Source organism: Rhineura floridana, chromosome 6 (assembly GCF_030035675.1).
Source record: "Rhineura floridana isolate rRhiFlo1 chromosome 6, rRhiFlo1.hap2, whole genome shotgun sequence".
Classification (NCBI taxonomy): Eukaryota; Metazoa; Chordata; class Lepidosauria; order Squamata; family Rhineuridae; genus Rhineura; species Rhineura floridana.
Window position 1 is genome coordinate 96,115,143 of NC_084485.1, and position 20,436 is coordinate 96,135,578.

Sequence of the window (20,436 nt, forward strand, 5' to 3'; positions counted from 1 at the left end):
ATAAAGCCACCATTAACTTTTGCAGATTGTATTTTGTATTTGGTATTTTTTTATTGATGCATTTTTATATTGTATTTTATATTTGTGTTTTTTGTAAGCTGCCTTGAGGGCCTTTGGCCAAAAGGCGGGGTATAAATAAACTTATTGTTATTATTGTTATTATTATTATTTTATGAGTAGTGACAATGAGAAGGAATTTTCCTTTATGAAGCAGTTTGAAAAACCAGCATGATGAAATGGCTATTCTTCCTTTTAAAATTCTGCTTTTCTATGTAACCTAACACTACCCTAGTACTAAATAAATGTAGTAGTAATCATCATTATCAACAATAAAGTCTACACTGGGCAGAACATTCAGGTGATAAAAAGTTCCTCTAGATCAGCGTTCTGATTTCTTCTAGAGATTTTGGACTACAAGTCCAATGCACCCCATCCAGCATGGCCACTGAAGTTGTAGTCCAAAATATCTGAAAGGCAACAGGTTGGGGAAGGCTGCTTTCGGCTTTGTTCATAATTACAGTGGAATGATATGATGATGATGATGATGAATCCTGTTGTGCTTTACAATGACTTATTTAGTCTGTTGGTGAACCACCCGTTATCTTTCTTCTTTTGTGTTATTATTTTTGTATATTTTGAAGGATATATACAAAGAGCTTGTTACTTTCTCCATTTTCTATTTTCATAATTATCATTGAAACATTATAGTAGCTCATTGTTTTTTCTGGTAGAGTGATAAATTTCAAAATATATTTTTTACAAAATGATAACCTTTGAACTAATACTTTATCAACAATTACAGATCTCTCCCTTTTCCACACAAGTGTTTTGTTTGCCAGTGAAAAATGTAAAAGTTAAAAAGTGCAGTATTTTTCACATTCCTTTCATTTGTTGTATGATTACCTCCAATTTCATTTAAAATGGCGTTGCAACCTGCAACTGATATTCCAACCGATACATAAATGCCTTTGATTGCCACACCAGCTTTAACTCCATTATTTGTACATGACTGGACATCTTTTAAAGAGTAACCTTTTCAAAAAGAGAACATTGTTTATTAAAAGGAATATTGGTTTGGATCCAGGGTCCCCACTGCGTGAGTGGGTGACATTTCCACTTGCATGAGGGCTATACCCCACTCTATCCCAGCTGTTCTGGAGTGTCCTCTGATCTTCTGGATCCAGTTTGCAGGGGACTGCTGCTGCTGAGACAGAAAATTTGTGTTTGTTAAGCGATTCGGGGCAAGATGGCGACTATCGCAAGTAAATTTATCTCTCTCCTCTGCTAGGAGGCTTTTTGGCAGGTTAATATAAACACAAGTCTGAATATCTGGACGGGTTACTGTTTTATTAACTTTCTAACCTTTATTAATAGTTTTAAAGTTTTAAAGTAACCCGGGACTAGAGCCCCGGGTGAGTTTTATTTTAACGCTCCAAGTTATTCTTTCCTGCCTAGCCTCAAATCAATCTAGAACATTTAAAAAGCCTTAAAAGTCCAGGAGACAAGAAGTAAATAATGAAATGTTAGCTGGAGGAGGTAAAGAGCATAAAGCGTAAAGTTGCAAGAGGAAAGCCATTAATTACTAAAACTGACGAGAGTTTGTTTCCACCTGACAATCTACTCCAGCCAAGATAAGCTGTCTTATTAAGAGCATTCTTCTGCCCTCGCCAATTTACAACCTGGGGAAAACTCTCTAGTACCAACGAGGCTAGATAAAATAAAATAAAAAGGGAAAATGATCTTCACCAGGAAAAGATACAAAGAGCTTGGCCTAGTGCCAGAAGCAGACGTGGTCCCTTTAAACACCCGACAAGCTAAGATCACGCAGTATTTTTCTCCTAAGAGCGAACAGCTATCCACATTGGAGACAGCCCAGATTTTCCCAACAGCTTTAACAGAACATGCTCTTGACTGGTCCTTAAACTATAAAAATATCAATTATAGTTTTAGGGATGGCTTGATGTCTTCTGAGTCTTTAAATCTGGCCAAAGAAATAGAGGCAGCTGAACGCTGGTGTTCCCAGGGTGAAGGCTCGAACAAGGGGAGCGATGAGGGTTTGCCTAAAACTACTCCCTTGCCTTCTCCAGTCAACGTAGTAGACCCATCCCCCAGCATAAATATCATACCCTCAACAGGATGGTTTTTTATGATCCTTGAAGAACTGGATGTAGTCAAAACTTTTATTTCTGAATGCAACAACCTCTTGACTACACTGGTAAATGGCATGGGGAATTTTATACAGAGAAAGAGTGGTAAAGAGGTAGGAGTTGGCTGTAACATGAGGTCGCAGAAAAGGACCAGGATTAAAGCAAAGCCTAGGAAAGGGAAGATTTCCCTCAAAAAATCAAAGAACATAAAAAATCCCAGATTTCCACAGTATAAAAAAATGGATTTTAAACCGGTATTCAAATTACTCAAGCCTTTAAACAAGATCCTGGTGGCAGGTTCATCACAGACATCTAAGGAACTTTTGAAGGACAAGAAGGACAAGAAGGATAACCCAGAAAACAAGACCCGATCCGAAGGAATCTCTACAACTACTCAAAAGTGTGATAATTCCTTCTCACATCTAGCCCCTTTGAACACATCCAGGGCTCATCATTGCATCGTTCCCCAAGGAGGATCAGACCAAAATGCCGCCCCAGACTTGAAATGCTCACCACATCTCCAGTGGAACTTGACTCTGATGCCAGACATGGTGGCATTGTTAAATTACCCAAAACATCTTGGCTTGCAGTCTCAGCTCTGCCGAAAAAGACATTTATTGCAGTTTCTAGACTCACTTCTTCCTGGCCGATTCCACATTGACCACATTAAAAGCATTAAACTACTGCCAAGCGAGAAACAGCACGGGCTATCGTTTCTTTTACGAGCCCCACCCTAGCAAGAGTGGTCTACAAGAATAGAGCTGCTTTGGAGGAGGTAGGGATCCCAGTGACGAGATACTTCGTAAATGAGATCACACCGCAACCTTTAGTTTTTTGCAAGTCAACACCAATAACTAAAAGTCTCCACTCTCCACAGCCCCTACCTGCCAGTACATCAAGCTGTGCGCTCAGCACAGAGATGCCCTCTTCGTCGCTTTGCCCAGAGCTTACGACACCTTGCTCTCAAAGATTTCCTAATGAACCCTTTTATATGGAAGAAGCGCAGTTGATTAAGTCCTTTTGCGACCTACCAAAGTCAGAGCAAATCGCCATTACTTCCAGGCTGGTTCGTCTCACAACATTATTAGAAAACTTGCAAGTGGATAAAGCTTCACCTAATTATGTGCCAGGCTCAATGTCCTCCAATTGGCTGTGCCTCCAGCCCTCCAACTCTCCTTCCAAACTCTTTGCCCAGTCTGATATGTTGAATAATCCTATGAACCCTATCCTTCCAAGTATTACTACCACCCAAGTGGACATAGAAACAAAATTGTCATCATGCCTCCATGTTTCAAACAACATGCGAAATAATGCCAAGGATAGCCAGCAACCTGGGAGGACAAGGAATTTATCGGGTCCCTCCTGGACGGAAAGGCGTTATTTGGACCCCGATGAACTGGGATCACCAGCAAAACCGGCACCTATTTCTTGCTCTCCGAGAAGTCATACTGGGCTCCCCCTCTCTAATGTTTGTGTGTTAAACCCAGATATCGATGAAATTATGGAACTCAGTAACCCAGAGAAATGAAGGAAACAGCCAAGTAAAACCCACTCTCCCCCTCTAATTCCTATTCGGCCATGGTCCTCGTCTCATATAGGAGATACTAATAACCCCCCTTACATGATTCGCCCCAATGTTACAAACTCTGATATAATCCTCCTTTCGTGGAACATTGCGGGCTGGAATAATAAGGCAAGTGACCTAGAGTTCATAAACTTTTTACAAGCTTATGACATCCTTTGCCTTCAAGAGACTTGGCTACTGGATTCTCATTCTTTAGCCCTCCAAGGTTTTAAATCCTGGGATAACGAAGACTGCCACCAGAGGTCGAGGCAGTGGTGGCTTAGCAACTTTAATAGCCACCACGTTGGATGTAGTTGTAACTGAACCCCCCGAACCAACCCCAGATTTCTGTCTGGTTTTAATCATATGCTTTACTGATCTTCCCCCCATCTTATGTTTAAATGTATATTTTCCCCCTTCTCCCCCTCAAATTGCACTGTTTAACTGGAGCACATTAGAGAATTATATGGAAAAGCTCTCAATTGATTATCCATTGCATTTGTTTTTAATTTGCGGTGACTTAAATGCAAGACTGGGTCCGAGTTACCCGCTCTTGGGAAATTTAGCTGGCGTTTCTCTTGACGACCAATCAGTGTTACCTCGGTCGTCAAGAGATAAGATCTCTAATTCAAATGGGAGGGCTTTATTTCGACTACTGGTTAGACAGCAATTAATTTGCTTTAATAGAACGTACTTGGATTCCTCACACAGTTATTATACTTTCATTACAGGGAGAGGGGTAAGTGTGGTGGATTATATCCTTGGATCTACTTTATTATTGTCCTCTGTGAAAGAATTGTCTGTTATAAACAGGCCAGATAGTGACCATCTACCCCTTTCCCTTACCCTACGAGGCCAAATTAATCACACTCCTTTAGGTTCCTGTAGTGTAGTACTAGATAATTTGTCTGGAACCAAACGTCTAAAGTGGTCAGTAGACATTGCAATGGCAGTTAAACAGTCCTTGGGAACAACAGCCTTGTTAAATCTTCACCAACTGGCCACCTCTACTCCAGAGGCCATTCTTGAAATATATGAGATGATTGCCACTGCCCTCAAGCAATTGGTGACCTCCTCTACCCCTGTTAGACCAGTAGGTGGCCCTAAAACATGGTTTGACAGGGAATGCCGAGTAAAGAAGAGCGAGTTGTGCGCCCAAATAAAAAATACCCGCCAGGATGCCTCAGATGAAGCCACTCTTCAATTACTCTCATTGAAAAGGGCTTACAAGAAGCTCCTCAAAGAGAAAAAACAAGCTTACTTTGCGAATAACTGGAGAGACTTAGGCCAGGCCCTATTCCAAGGAAACGATCTGGAATTTTGGAAGCTTGTTCGGGGGGGGTTGCCCAAAGCCTTTTCGTCCCTATTCCTCCGATTCTCCCCGAAACCTGGGTATCACACTTTAGCGCTATTTTTGGGTCTGTGTCATTAACACCACCCCTTTTGCTTGACGATTTGCTAGCCCTTCCAGCATGGCCCCCAGTCTCCAGTACAGAGATTGGAGATTTGATTTTGGCTCTTCGTGCAAATAAAGCGCCTGGGGAGGATATGCTGCCTCCTGAGATTTTTTTGGCAGAAATCTCATGGTGGGCCCCCCTTCTTGCTATTCTCTTTACACATATTAACACCACGGGTGCTGTACCTTTGGGATGGCGTACCAGTATAATAGTACCTATTTTTAAGAAAGGGGACCCTTCAGACCCCTGTAATTATAGGCCTATTAGCCTCCTTGACATCACCGCCAAATTATATGGGCGCTTCCTGTTGAATAAACTTATGGACTGGGATACTAAGCATTCGATTATTCATCAGGAACAGGCGGGATTCAGAAAGGGCAGGAGCACAATGGAACAAGCCTATATTTTACACCATTTAATATCTAAATCCTTAAAAGGGCCGAGCTCATCGCTATATGTTGCGTTCATAGATTTTGCTTCGGCTTTTGACTCGGTGGATAGGGAGTTGTTATGGCATAAATTGGATAAAACTAATATAGATAAAAGGCTTTTATGGCTAATTAAATCTCTTCATCAATCTAACTTCCTACGTGTCCATCTAGGCAGGAATGGTTCTCTCTCCTGTGAAATTCCTGCTTCAAAAGGGGTCAAGCAGGGATGTGTATTGGCCCCCTTTCTTTTTAACTATTTCATAAATGATATCATCCCTGCATTGACTTCAAACAGATTTTTCCCCCCCTCTGTGGGTACCAAAAAAATACCAGCTTTATTGTATGCAGATGATTTGGCCCTTTTTTCTTTAAACAAAATCGGCCTAAAAAGAATGCTAATCTGCTTAGGGGAATATTGCCATGCCCAGCATTTGCAGGTTAACCATACAAAATCTAAAATTATGGTTTCCGGGAAACATAGTAAGGCCAAAACAAACTGGACTTTGAATGAGAAACCCTTAGAACAAGTGCAGTCCTTTAAATATCTCGGTATAACTTTTAACTCCAAACTCTCATGGAAACCCCACCTTGAAGACACCAAACTATCAGGTGCAAGAGTTTTAGGACAAATGAAAAGGTTTTTTACACCCGTGGGGGATTGTTGATTATACCTATGTTGAAAATTTTTACTGCCAAAGCCCTACCAAAATTACTTTATGGGGCAGAACTCTGGGGCCACTCACTTAAAGCCAGTCTTGAGACCCTTCAAAATTCCTTCATGAGACAGATTTTGGGGCTCCCTCGTGGAACCCCATTTGCTCATGTAAGGACCGAACTAGGCCTTCCATCTCTGACAGCCAAAATAGATCTGGCTGTGCTAAGGTTCTGGAGGAAGATCTCAATGGCAGACGAGACTTCCATCGCTAAACTTTGTTGGCAAGAACAATTACTGAAAGGAGGCTGGGCCCAAGCCACTAGAGCTCTAATAGATTTTTATAATCTCTCCCCTGGAGACCTATCTTTTTCCCCATTGGAGCTTCGCAACTGGATTTTGAACTTCGACGCAGACCAAGATAGGGCTTCCATAGTGTCATCGCCCTTTTCACAGTGGTTCCCCCTTGTAAAAGTAAATCATGCCATCCCATCATATTTTATTATTTTAACTAGCGCTCCTGTACGTAGAGCCTTCACCGGGATAAGATTCCAGACGATGGTCACAGCCTTTCTGGAGGGTAGATACAAGGGAACACCGAGAGCGGAACGTTATTGTGTCTGTGGAAACAAGGCCATAGAGGACCTCGTTCATTACATGTTAATGTGCCCACTGTATAATGACCCAAGACAAAAATTCTTGGAACCCTTGATTAGCTCTAGGGTAGGGATCCCCACCGATATTTTAATAGTTGATTTATTGGCGGACAAGCAAAATACGGTTACATTGGCGGTGGCAAATTTTGCTCTTGCCGCCAAACAGATCAGAGCAAAATATGTCAACTCACAATCTCATTAGATTTTGGACTGTTATAACTGTTTTCATGTGGATATAAATGTATAAATGTATTTTACTGTCACAGTGTTCATAGTTTGTTGCAATGGCCTATGGCTATAAGCAAATAAAATTTGTTGTTGTTGTTGTGTTTGTTAAGCAGTAAACAGCTACAGAACACCTTGGAGGGCAGTAAAAATAACAATAATAAAAAGAGATACCTACCTATCTACTTAAGGGGATTTTAATCTTTTGCCCTACCATGGTTCTGATTGGAAACAGGCCCCTGCTGCGCCTGCTATTTGCAATGGGACGAAAGCTTCCATTAGCTCTAAAGGGAACTTTATTCCATGGCAAATAGTGGGGGGGGGGTTGCCTGTGCGCACAGTGAACAACAAAGAGTTAAAGCTCAGCCATTTAAGAAAAAAAAACACCCCAGCTATTTAACACCAAAATATGAGATAAACATCACTTCTAGTTTGGTCCTTACTGAAAGACTCTAGTGACATCAGAAATATTTTTTACAGCAGAAGAGTAAACGCTAACAACAGTAGAGTACCATCATCTTCAATTGTATTTCTCAACTTTCGGGGAGAGGACTGACCCTTATGTAGCTCAAACAGCAGCATCCACATGCGAGCGGGAAGTGCCAGCAAAGTTAGAGGAAATACAAAAACCTTTAGGGGGTAAAAAACCTGGGGGGGGAGGGGGTTACAAAACTACAAAACATCCCAGAAAAACTTACTGGCATAGAATGTTGGCAGACAGAGAGATATATTGCCAGGGATATACTGCAACTAGGGATGAAAAGATATGTCAATTTCTGTTCTCTCAGTTTCTCATTTTTCCAATCTTAAATTCAGTTCTGCAGAAATTTGAGATTTTTATTAAATCCTCATATTAAATCCTTTTGTATGCAGTTTTGACTAAGGTACACATTTTTGCAAGCAATTTCTTCTAATATAGTGCATTTTTGTATGTGATTTTCACTATCAATTTTTATGCACTTTCTCCCCTAATATATGCATTTGTGTAAGCAACGCTTGGGCAGAAGAGCTTTGTATGTGCACATGGATTTCTCTCGATCCATGCCATTGTGTGTCATGCGGAGGAGTCCAGTAAGGCCTTCTACAGACAGTTTGTCAACCTCTCTTTGCCAACGGGTAAACAAGAGACTGAAGCTATTGATTAACAGCCCAAAGATTGCTTTGTTCTACACAACAAACACTAGCCCTTGTGAAAACACCATCCATCAAGCAGTAAGAGCAATGACAGGAGAGGCATCTCAGTAAATTATTTTCTGCTCCTTAGAGTCCTGCAATGTGGATGCTTACAGAAATGAAAAGGCGTGGCACTACTAGAACTCTTAAAGAACCCACAAGAATGAGAGGAGGTTAACTTCAGATTTTATCAACAGATTTAGCCACATTATTGTCCTTGGAAAGTGTTGCCAAGGCATTTACATGGGTGAAAAAGACTTTAACAGTGCAATCTTATACATGCTTACCTAGAAATATGCCCCACAGAGTTCAGTGTGGTTTCCTCCCAGGTGCTGGATTGCAGTACCTAATGACCATCACTTCTGTGATGCTCATAGGCAATATTCTTCATACAGAAACAATGAATGAATGAAACACTGTAGATATTTCATATAACATCTAAATAACCAGAGTTGCTGCATCATATAATCCTATGTAATATTAATTCTCCCACAACTAAATTTCAATTTATTAATTACGACCTACTATTTCCTTTTGTTGTTGTCGTTCTTGCTTTTAAAAATACACTCCCTAAAGTGGTTTGCATCAGTCTAAAACAATAAAAGCCAACAATCACACAATGAAACGATAAAATATATAAAAAACAGCTGGAAGCATGATTAAATCCTGGAGCTAAAACAATTCAACAGCTTGGCAGAATTAGAAGCTTTTTTAGACCTTCCAAAAGGGCCAGTGCTGTGTATCTGTCACACCTCCCTTGGGAAAGAATTCCATAAAAGAGAGCTGGAGCCACCCAGAACAACTTCTCGTAATCTTGCCTTCCTTGGTAGCAGGTCCTTGTTACTTCATCTCAACTCTTGCAGGAGGGTAGTCATATACAAGAAGACGTTCTGTGAAACAAAAACCTCCCTTGTCCCTTTGGGTATTAATGGGTATTAAAGATCAGTGAAACTGGTTACGTTGTATTCGTTCAGCTCAGCTCATCCACAAGAATTAAATCTTAGACTTAAAAAAATAGAAGTTACTAAGGCCCCCAATGTAAATGTATTGAGGTACAGAAGCCACATGGTTAGGCCTTGAAAGTTCAGTGTCATTTAGTCACATACAAAACAGCAACCACTATCACATCTTTCGGAAAATGACAAACTGATCATTTTCTGGTTGGGGAGTAAAAAATGGTGGGCTTAGTGACATGATGAAGAATCCAAAGAGACAGATGGTATTAAAATATTAGAAAATTATAACAAAAACTCTCTCACAATCAGAAAGATATTGACACATGGTCACAAATATTTGGGGCTCTCTTTTAAAGAGCCTGATTGTCAGCCTCCAGCTAATTCCAATAAATAAATCTCTTTACAGGAAAACGAATTACCCACGTACCTATTGTTTTACTCAAATATGCCCCCCTATGTAATTTCAAAAACTTGTACTGGGTTCAGTAACTTGAGGATAAAACATTCTTCTACTTCAGCATAAAACAATCTGGTTCGTCTACATCCATCTTTGGCCACATACCTGCTTTTTGAAGCTCTTCATTATTCAAGATCAAAGTATATTCATAAGTGCCGCCAAGGGTTGCTTCAGTGATGTAATGTGTTCCATAGTCTCTGTAGAGTTCTCGATATTCCCCATAACTGTACTCTAAAGGCAACTGAAGAAGTCTCTGGAAGAACTCATAATGAAGCATCAAATTCCTAGCCTTCAGTTTATAATGGGCAACTTCCAATTCTGAGCGGGCATGGATAAATTTTCTAGACTGAATTGAAGCAAATGCATCAAATGAGAGATAGGATCTTTGTAAAGTACTTCACCACAGCATTATAGGCCTCGTATATATGTATACATATCTAGAAATGTGTGTTGCTGCTTGCATTAAATATTGGAAATACCATAAGTGTGTGAAAGACGTCTATCCTACTGAAAGTCAATGTGAACTAAATATATAGATTTATTACTATTACTATTACTATTATTATTATGCCTTTTACATTACTCAAGAAGATTTAGAAACATACACAAAAACAGCTTAAAAAGTTAAAAACAGTGGAAAACAACAACTAAAGATAGGTTTTAAAATGATACAAAATGAACACCTAAGGCAGATAAATTTTCATCTAGGTGGAAAAGGTTGTTGAAACAAACGTGTCTTCAATTTTTTTTAAAAAAATACAAATAGTATATAGATAGACAGACAGACAGATAAATAGATACAGAGAGAGGGGGAGAGGGAGGGAGGGAGAGAGAGATGCTACATTTAATATCTATACATGATTATGAATCACAGGACAAAAACATAACCCGAGATAAAAGCCTATGAACTTTGCTCCAAAAATGCTTAGACTCACGTTTATGTCAAAAATATGAGAAAATTTAATAGCCAAGTAGCCTTCAAAAAAGCTGAGTTGGAAAAAATATATGTATTGCCATCAAAATATATTTACATGATTCATTCATGGAAATGAATCTTCAGGTTTAATTTGTGAATTTGAAAAACATTATTTATTCCAGCTCTGAATTTAAAAAAATATAAAATTTCCTATACACTTGGGAAAAAAAGTGTTGCCTACCTATTCAAACTTTATTACCATTTTTTTCATATCAATGATGATAAAGTGTGTGCAGTTTATTCTGATAATATAATCTGGAAGCTGAAGAATGTGAAGATGCTGTAGTGCTGAAATCTTGTCCCACTTTCTAAGTACTAAGTGGACTGTGCCTTGTGTTGAAAGAAATGTTGTGTCTTTATAGATTGGTATAACCCTCCTAATATGTTGCTGCAAGTTTTTCAGGCCATCTACATTGTTTTCATGAATAAAGATTTTCAGTGGATACACCAACCCTTCCAAGGTGAAAGGCTTGCTTCATTCTATTATTAAACTATGTAAGGCCTGCAAGCAGTTTTCATTTTATATTACTGTCATGACTGCCCTGCAGTTGAATGGCTTGGTTTCTTTGCTGCTGATGCTATATTCTGAGCTGACAGCACCTGTCTTGTTTCACCAGTGTAACATTAGCATGGCCTTTTATGTTCACGGTGACATCCCTCTGGAAATTCCAAGGACAGGAAGGCAGTCATCTCCAAATCTACCCTTGGAAAAAGAGATTCTTAAGGAGAAGTGTGTGGTGGAGAATCAGGGCTTTGAACCCAGCTTTTCTGTCAAATCCCTATCATACCTGCCAGGTGTCCTGACACATCCCCTGTAGCCTTATTCATCCAACACAGCCAAGTCATCCAGGTCTCCTGGATATATCCCCACACAGACATTCAGTGCAATCCCTTCACAAAAGATGCAAGCAGCCATATAAATGTCACCCTGGGCTCCCTTGGGAGGAAGGGTGTGATATAAATCCAATCAATCAATCAATCAATCAATCAATCTGGATACTCAGTGGAACCTCCCCTGAAATTATGGATAATCAGTTGGGGGGGGAAAGGAGAGTGTTTGGATTCAGGGCCCCTCAAGAGATCAACATAGACACTGTTGACAGCACTAATATCTTATATTAGGCCAGTCCTTCACAAGCTAAGCCCAGCAGGTCCCTGGGTAATATGTCGGATTCTAACTAGATCTGAACCACTGTTTTGGAGCTAATTGGGAGCTAATCTAGAAACAGTGATACGCCTCTAGAAAGAGACTTCTGGATATATACTGGTGACAGTTTGCCCTAAATGTGCTGTGAATATTTTTGAGCAAAACAAAAACACCCTTGCTTTTCCTAATTTCAAAAGTACAGTTTTCTATGAACACTTTGACTTAAATGTGATACATAAAAACTTTGCATGCAGCACATTTTCTCCCTAACATGGATCTAGAATTAAGCAGAAGCATGTTTACCGTTGAAGAAAATCGTTTTGTCCTCTGAATGTACTTCTTGTACCTGTTGTCATCCCGACTGTAACCAAATTCAAATATTTTCGGTATTTTGATTCCAATGCTGAAGCTTTCTTGTTTTGATTCTGCCTTGAAGACATTCTCTTCAAAACTTGAATAAGATTCATATTCAGTCAATTCAAATTCATATTTGCCTTTGGTCTAAACAAAAAGCATGACAAAAAACTTTTTGTATCCTAATTTCATGCCTGAAGTTTAGGAGGGAGCAGGATCAGTTTGAAGATGGAAAGCAATGCATAATTGGCTAAATGCTGTTATTACTACCAGAGTCCAAAGCATGCATGATAGGTAAACATTTGATTTTAAATATTATATTTATATATATATATATATAAAAGAATGAAACTTATCTACTTGGCAGTATATTTAAAATCAGGCAGGCTGAAATTTGCTGAAATTCTGGTTCCAATTGAATTGATGGGAGTCTTGTTATATGCCAGTTTATTAAATATTATTAGCTTTAGGTAAAATATAATTAGGTATTAAATATTATTACCTTGCTTTAGGTAAAAACTGAGATGTTTTTGTGCATGTGGGTTTTACTCATGGTTGCACTGCATCATGTTTTTTGTAGTTTTAATTCTTCATATTTATTGCAAACCGCCCCCAGATTTTTATGTTGTGTGGGGCAGCATACACATATAATTCATAAATAAATAAATACATAGTTGTCCACTTGCATACAAATTTTACACAGAATTCATATCGCTCGGTGCTAGAAGGTTAACTGCCTCAATAACAGATACAGTGCCGCAATACGTATTGCTGGTTCATACAAAAGAGAGAATCCTTGACAAATATGTTGAAAGTATAAAAAAGTCTTAGCAGATAAGTATAAAAAAAGTTTTGTTGCATATTAATTTCACTTTAATAAATGATATCATGTCTCAATAATGCCATGAATTTTAACTGTATATACAGCTCTTTGATACATACCTCTGGCAAATAGCTTTCTACGTTGTATGGTTTTCTGAAATTGGTGTCTCCAATATACTGGGGAGAACATGCTCCAGCATAATATTTGTGGTCAAAAACCAAACCTTCCAGGTTGTTAGTGAAAATATTTAATCTGTAGAGAAAGGAAATAAAGTCATCATGCTTACACAATGGTTATTCATTCTGCCCAAAGTAAGTTATACTTCTTTTTTGGCACAAATTATAGTTGATAAGCATTCTGCAATCAGAACATTCTGTCTTCTACCCCAGCTAACAAAAGAGTGTCTGGCCTGTAACTAAATAATGGGTGGGTAAGATATGTTCTGGAATAGCTACACAATTAAAAAATCAGTAATACTGTGAATTTGAAAACATGCCAAAATAGGGTCTGTAATAGCAGTGTATCAGATATACTGATACAGTTAAAACTACATTCTGCTCATCTCTACCCAGAAGAGAACACTTAAAGTATTATGAACTACTTTGCACTTGTACAACTTGTAACTCATCAAGAACACAAACCAGCAGTCATATATAGGAGTCCACCAGAGGTATAATAAACCTGTTTCTTTGCTTGCTTCCTAGAACTGCAAAAGTAGGGCATATATACAGGTGGTTAGGTGTTTGTGTGTGCCAGGCTAAAATATATGCATTAGAAATACAGGAAGTGCCTTCTCCTGAGGTCAGACTATTGGTCTATCGACATCAGTAATGTTGACACCAGCTGGCAGTGGCTCTCCAGGGTTTCACATAGGGTACATTCCCAGCCATACCTGGAGATGCTAGGGATTGAACCTGGGACCTTCTGCATGCAGAGCAGCTGCTCTACCACTGAGCTACAGCTTTAGCTTGGTCAGTCATACTTTCTGCAGACCAGTTATGTAATGTGTTCCTAGAACGTTAGATTTAAACAATCAAGTGCTCAAAAAACTCCAGTTTCCTTGACCATCCAATACTTTATTTATTTATTTATTACATTTCTATACCGCCCCATAGCCGAAGCTCTCTGGACGGTTTACAGCAATTAAAAACATTAAAAACAAATATACAATAACGCCTCTTGCTTGCTTGGGTGGAGGATACAGAAGGATGTATAGAAGGAGGAAGTGTATAAAAACCAGCCTACAGTGAAAGGTCAACTTTTCATGAGTTGCTCTGCCCACTTTTGCCTGTGGCCCTGCCACCTCGGCATGTAGTCTTCAGAAGGGGGCCCGGATGGAAATGCAGCCCTCAAGCAGAAAAAGGTTCCCGTTCCAGTTCTAAAGGAAGGGTTCAGTGAATGTGAATGGAAAGTTGTTCAGCTTGGCATCAATTCTGTTTCTGGAGAGAATGGAACTGCTTACCCACTTGCCAGCATTTGTATTCCCCAATATTGTTCTGTCTCCTGGCTGCACTTTCTATATACCTTCTTACAATTTCTTTCATCTGACTGATCCCCACAGTCATCATCTCCATTGCAAAGCAGCCTCCGGTTAATGCATCTTCCTATAACACAGAAGAGGGACACACTAATTAATTGTTAATCTGATATTTCCTTTTAGGTTAATAAGTGCAATGCTATGCCCCTGACCCTGAAAATGTGCAGATGCAATTTTCAATTTCTTTCAGCTTCCTGGTGAAAGCTCTTGCTTATCTGCTCTTTTACAAAATAGTGTTTAATAACTAGGCACACTTAATTGATTAGAATGAGTTTACATAGTCTTACCATTTTTGTAATATTCTTTTAAGCCTGAATTAGTGGCAAATTGTACTGTATTTCTTAGGCACAAAACTGTCACTAGCAAAAAGAAATTGTTGTTGTTAAGATCGTCTGGGTCCAGGGAAGACTTCTTCAGGAAATGTTGTACAACTGTGATTGCAACATGCAGCAAATACACAATCTAGCCATCTAGATGAAATATAGAATATTCTGACTGTTGAGGATCCTTATTTTGAAAGAACAATATTTCTGTACTCTAATATTGTACTGAAATGCTTGAAAACATGTTATACTGGCTTTGTTTGGGTGTAACATACAACACAAAGCCAAAATGCCAGAACCATCAATGAGGATGTGTGCTCAAGCCACAACCCACAAATGCAAAACACTCAGTAACAAGTACAAAAATGCAAAACACAGGCAATTGCAAACAAAACAATGCACAAATACAACACAAAGCGAGGACAAGAAAAACAGAACTCCGAAGTACATCAGCAACAAGCCAAGCCCTCCTGTGCCCTCTCAAACAATGGAGGATGCAAGTACAAATAACACACCCAATGGCAGCCGTCAATCCCTCAATGCCTCAGCCTCACTTCAGAGCAGATGGCATTCTGCTACAGTCCCCAGTGGACCCAACCAAACTGGTACATACAGTTGCAGTAGGACAGTCAATCCCCCAACTGCTACAATTCACCGGTCAAAGCAACACCCAGCCCAGTCAAAGTGAATGTTTCAAAGCAGCTTTGAAACGTTGTTGCTTCTGGCATTTTTGGCTTTGTGTTTTATGTTGTATCATTGGGAACCTCCTTTGTTTCTTTTGTTGGGATGTAATCATAAACTATGGTTTATTGTTACATGAATGAGCCTGTGCAAGCTTCAGGCTCACCCTTCCCCTATTCTCCTTTCTCACTGTCACAAGAAGCAGTACCGGCCCTAATATTAGGCAGAGTGAGGCAATCATCTCAGGTGCAGACAGTGGGTGCAATGTCTGCAAAAAGCTAAGAAACGGAAGGGTCTGTGCTCAATGCCTTGTGCTGAGAGCCAGCACTGCTCTCCTCTATTCCATACCTGATGGGCCAAGTTTCAGTATGGAATCTGCATCTATGGAAGTGAGTCTCGGGCTGCATTCAGACATGAGGTTTATTGTGTTTGTTTTACTGATTATAATAGTAGTGCTTCTGTCTCAATTCCTAAAGTTCCTTTCACACTGCAGTCCCTGTTGCATTATGGAACTGTGGCTTTGTGACTAATATACTGCCATGTCACACTAAATTTCATTCACACCTGTGGACATGTGGTGTGACACAGCAATGAACCTCATTGGACATGTCATTACTCCCCCACCCTTTCAGCACATGCACACTTCTGTTCCCCCATAAAAACAGTGGGAAAGAGCTGTATGGTAGTATACTGCCCATATTTTGTCACTCCGCTCCCACAATATTCTAGGTTACTGTGGTTGCAAACAGATTTTTTCTGGAAGCAATTAATAAGGAAATGAATGCTAAACTTCCACTATATTCTGTTAGATTTCCAGAAGTGGCTTTTACTGCAATTGAATTATTTGCCTATTAATGATTCTTTCTATATAAATATGACTATTACCTAAGGACTTCTGGTCTTTGAAACTTTCCCCTGAGTCCAAATAAATTGCTCTTGCAAATCCTGCTGAAGGCACTTTTGATCTTGCATTCTCAAAACCTGCTTCCTGCCCTGTCTTTAATCTAATTCTTGCTCCAACATATGGCCTTGTTCATCTCTCCTCGAACCCCAAACTGCTTCTAGCTCTGCTTTCACTCCTAGTACATTTATTGGCTTAAATAAGGCCCTGGAACAGGAGTCTTGGGAACTGCCTGAATCCTATGGAAGCAGAACCTACCAAGGTCATGTATAGCCCTAATGTCAAATCCATTCCCCATGACATCCCATTTGCATTGTCATCCCCTCCCACATCTGCTTGCCACTTTTTTTCACCTACCCTGCACTGATGTGGTTGTGATTGTACTTAATGGGAATAGTCATTAAATGGGTTAATTGGCCACATTGGCAGGCAGGACTGGGAAGCTATGAGGTAGATAAGTTTTGTGAGCACTCTTAGGCACCTTTAAGGGTGAAGGATGCAATCCCAGGATTTGTATTCAGCGCTGTGGGAATTACTGGAATGATTAGGGACCACCTGTGGAGCAACTGGTAACACCTGCCTGGAGTTTTGGGGCCCCAGCAGGGTGTACAGCAGGCCTAAGGGGAGGCCTAAGGGGAGGGATAGAGGTGAGGCTACTCCTCATCCTTGGCAAGGTTGGCTCACTCGCTGTTTGGCTATTAGTTCGATCCCACACCTTGGTTCCACTATGCAGATCTGTTTTGGGTTAAATTAATAAATAGATGTTGTTCAGTTCACCCACCTTTGTGTCTTGCCTCATGATTTCCATGTGGTCTCAAAGGGAGCTTTACAAAAAAGCTAACAGAACATTTCAGTTGTGATTTCTGAAATATAGCACCACCAGGGGCACACATTGGCCTGGTTTGCATGTCACTTTAAACCATAGTTAAACTTAACTATGGTTTAAATGTGAACTTTCAGCATGTTGCATGCTGTTGAAATTATGGGTGCTTCGCTCCTCCTCCACTCCTGCTGATGCTGTGCTCCCAGGAAATAGGCCACAGTTTGGCTTAGCTTTAAGTCTGAACCTGGGCTCATGGTTTGCTTTCTGCTAACAAACCATAAATGGTATACCCTTGATACAAACCTTGGTTACTACTACTACCACAAATCCAGGTTCAGGTATAATGCTAAGTTAGTCTATGGGCTGGGGAGGAGTGAAGTACTCACTATTTCTGGAGCATGCACCAGTATGCTGTGCAGGGCCAGCACAAGGCATGATTGGGCCCTTGGGCACCAGCTTGCCCCGGGCATGAGGCTCCTGCCTTTTTCACCTACCACTCTCTTGTCTCCTGTTGCTGCCAGATCATTGGTTACCATCAACCAAGATGGCAACGGAGGCTTCTCTAATGGGATGGTGTCCCAGCTGTGATCTTGGTTGATGGCACACATGTGCAGTACACTACGTACATGCATGTGCACATGCCTGCCATAACCAAGATGGCGGTAGGAGCATCAACCCCGTAAAAAAGGTTCCACTGCCATGTTGGTTGATGGTAACCCTGCGTGCGCAGTGCGTGCAGCCTCAGAAGACAGGAGAGAGAGGTAGGTGGAGTGAGTGAACGGGTGGGCGGTCTGAAAGCTCCCTCCCTGCAATCGCAGAAGGGGAGCGCTACTCTCCCACCCTAACAAAGCACCCTTCAGGGGGCCCTGTGGGCCGCAGGGCCCTTGGCCAAGGTCCGACCTGGCTGCCCTTTGGGGCCGGCCCTGATGCTGTGCATTCAAATTTAAAGGGTACTTTAGTTTAACTATGGTTTAAAATGGGGTGTGAACCTCCATTGTGGTTCCCAGTATCTGTGATCCATTCTTCTTACAGGTTTTACTATGTCATTTCCCCATACAAACCATATCAGATTTCAGCTGTGACTGACAAATCAAACATTGTAAACTACCATCCTATAGTTTAAAAAGTCCACTGTGAGTATTCTTGTATTCAAAGTACTAAGATCAATCAAATTCAATAGATATAGGTTTACCCACTGGTTTCAAATAAAGGAAAATCACCCTCTTACTCACTAACCTGTGGCGCACACAAAGCCTTCACATCTAACTGTATTTCTGCAAGGTCTGTTTATAACGCAGTCTTCAGTTTCTTTGTCAGAGTAATCACATGGGTCACCACCGAACTGAGAAGGCCGTTCCACATAGACAAATCTGTACTGTAACAAAATAGAAATTATGAATTCCAGCTTTCCTAAATTAAATGGGAAGTATCCCAGATTGGCATAGATCTCTGCTAGTGACAGCACCAAGCATCTATGGCAAATATAAGATTTCTTCCTATCCCATCATGTTTTTAAGAAGAAGACATTTGATTGCATGATTTATTTATTAATTAAATAGGTTTCTATGCCATCCTTCATCAGAAGATCTCAGAATGGGGTACAGTGCAAATTACAATTTCCAAAATGTATCAGACACTAAAAAAACTCAATCCATAAATCAATTTATAAAAAGGACAGGTAAAAATACAGTACAGGCCTAAACTGTTAAAATAACAACACATAGTGGGCAGCTTAACATCTATATATAAGCATTACTATCCCACAAATGCCTGAGCAAACAAATATATGTCTCCAAGTCATTCTCTGAAGGGCAATCATATTCTGAACAGCATCATTTCCTAGACGTCTGATATGGAATAAAGCCCCATTTTCTCTCCACTAACACAGAGCACTGGCCTGCCTACGTGCTTCTTCTTGTATTGGACTAAACCACGCATGGCTGTAGGCCAGTTAAACTTTCAACCCTAGAGCATAGCTGGCCAAAGATAGGATGGGGCAAGTAGACCATGACTGTGGCTGTATTCACACAGTGTAAGTGTACCCTGCAGCTGGATTTCATGGAGAGTTGCTTTGATAATGGGATCAGGGTAGAGAGCCAAGAGTCTGATTTCATGCTCCAAAGTAGCATGCTGGCAAGTTCTGATGTCACAGGCACCCCTCCCTTGCCTTTACATCTCCCTTTGTCCCTGGGTTGGCAGAAAGTGCCCCTGAAGAAAACATATTTGGCCCAGAGTCCCAACTTCTACTCTGCAGCGGTTGTTTGAAGCAACTTGATGTCACTGAAATGGTCCTCTGCTGTTGGTGAATGACTCCTGTAGATCTGCAAGCCTGGCTGCTCCTCTGCCAACCCTCACATCCTCTCCTCATCTCAGTGATGTCCACCAACTAAGATGGCTTTTTAAAAAGAATTGGAAGATAAATTCATGGAGGCTAAGACTATCAGTGGCTACTAGTCATAATGGCTATGCCTTGCCTCCATAATCAGTGGTGACGTGCTTCTGAATACCAGCTGCTGGAAACCTCAAAAGAGGAGGGTGCTCTTGCGTTCGGGTCCTGCTTGCGGGCTTCCAGTCAAGAACAGGATGCTGGACTAGATGGACCTGATCCAGAAAGCTCTTCTTATGTTCTTATGTCCTCTACTCCCAAAACTTATAGTGGATTTCCTTCAATTTGGACCACTCTACTTGTTCTTAGGGATGGGGAAGAAATTTGATTCAGTTCACATTTAAACCGAACCTACAAAAATCACACTTTTCTAAACAAGACCCAAACCAAAACACAGCCATCTTTCAAAATTCACACTTCTCCTAATTTTGCAATGCATATACTGGTAAAGTGTGCATATTGATACAGATATGAGTGAAAGTAACATAGAAAATGCATTATATTCTGGGAAACTGCTTTGCAAAAATGTGTGCGTTAGGCAAAACAGCATATAAAAATGTATAATTCACACTAAAATGCTGATGAATTTTCATGAGCACCTTTTTAAAATCACAAACTGATGAGGAAATGTGGAGAAGTGAACTTAATACTGGGGGGGAAATGAGAAATGGAGAAAACAAAATTATCAGATTCTCCCAGCCCGACTTGTTCATTTGACTTTACCTGCATCCTCAATGTCTGGCATGGTCTCCTGAAGCTGGCCTCAT

General features: G+C 40.4%; 1 protein-coding gene across 1 annotated transcript in view; it reads right to left on the reverse strand.

The window, feature by feature from the left end:
* C8B (complement C8 beta chain) overlaps positions 1-20,436 on the reverse strand; it is a 51,678-nt gene that overhangs the window by 12,976 nt on the left and 18,266 nt on the right. Inside the window, exons 3-8 of the mRNA XM_061633166.1 lie at positions 18,520-18,658; positions 14,481-14,622; positions 13,138-13,270; positions 12,145-12,342; positions 9,824-10,064; positions 904-1,032 (exon numbers count right to left, since the gene is read on the reverse strand). Of these exons, the coding sequence (XP_061489150.1) occupies positions 904-1,032; positions 9,824-10,064; positions 12,145-12,342; positions 13,138-13,270; positions 14,481-14,622; positions 18,520-18,658 (982 nt within the window). The remainder of the gene's footprint in view (positions 1-903; positions 1,033-9,823; positions 10,065-12,144; positions 12,343-13,137; positions 13,271-14,480; positions 14,623-18,519; positions 18,659-20,436) is intronic.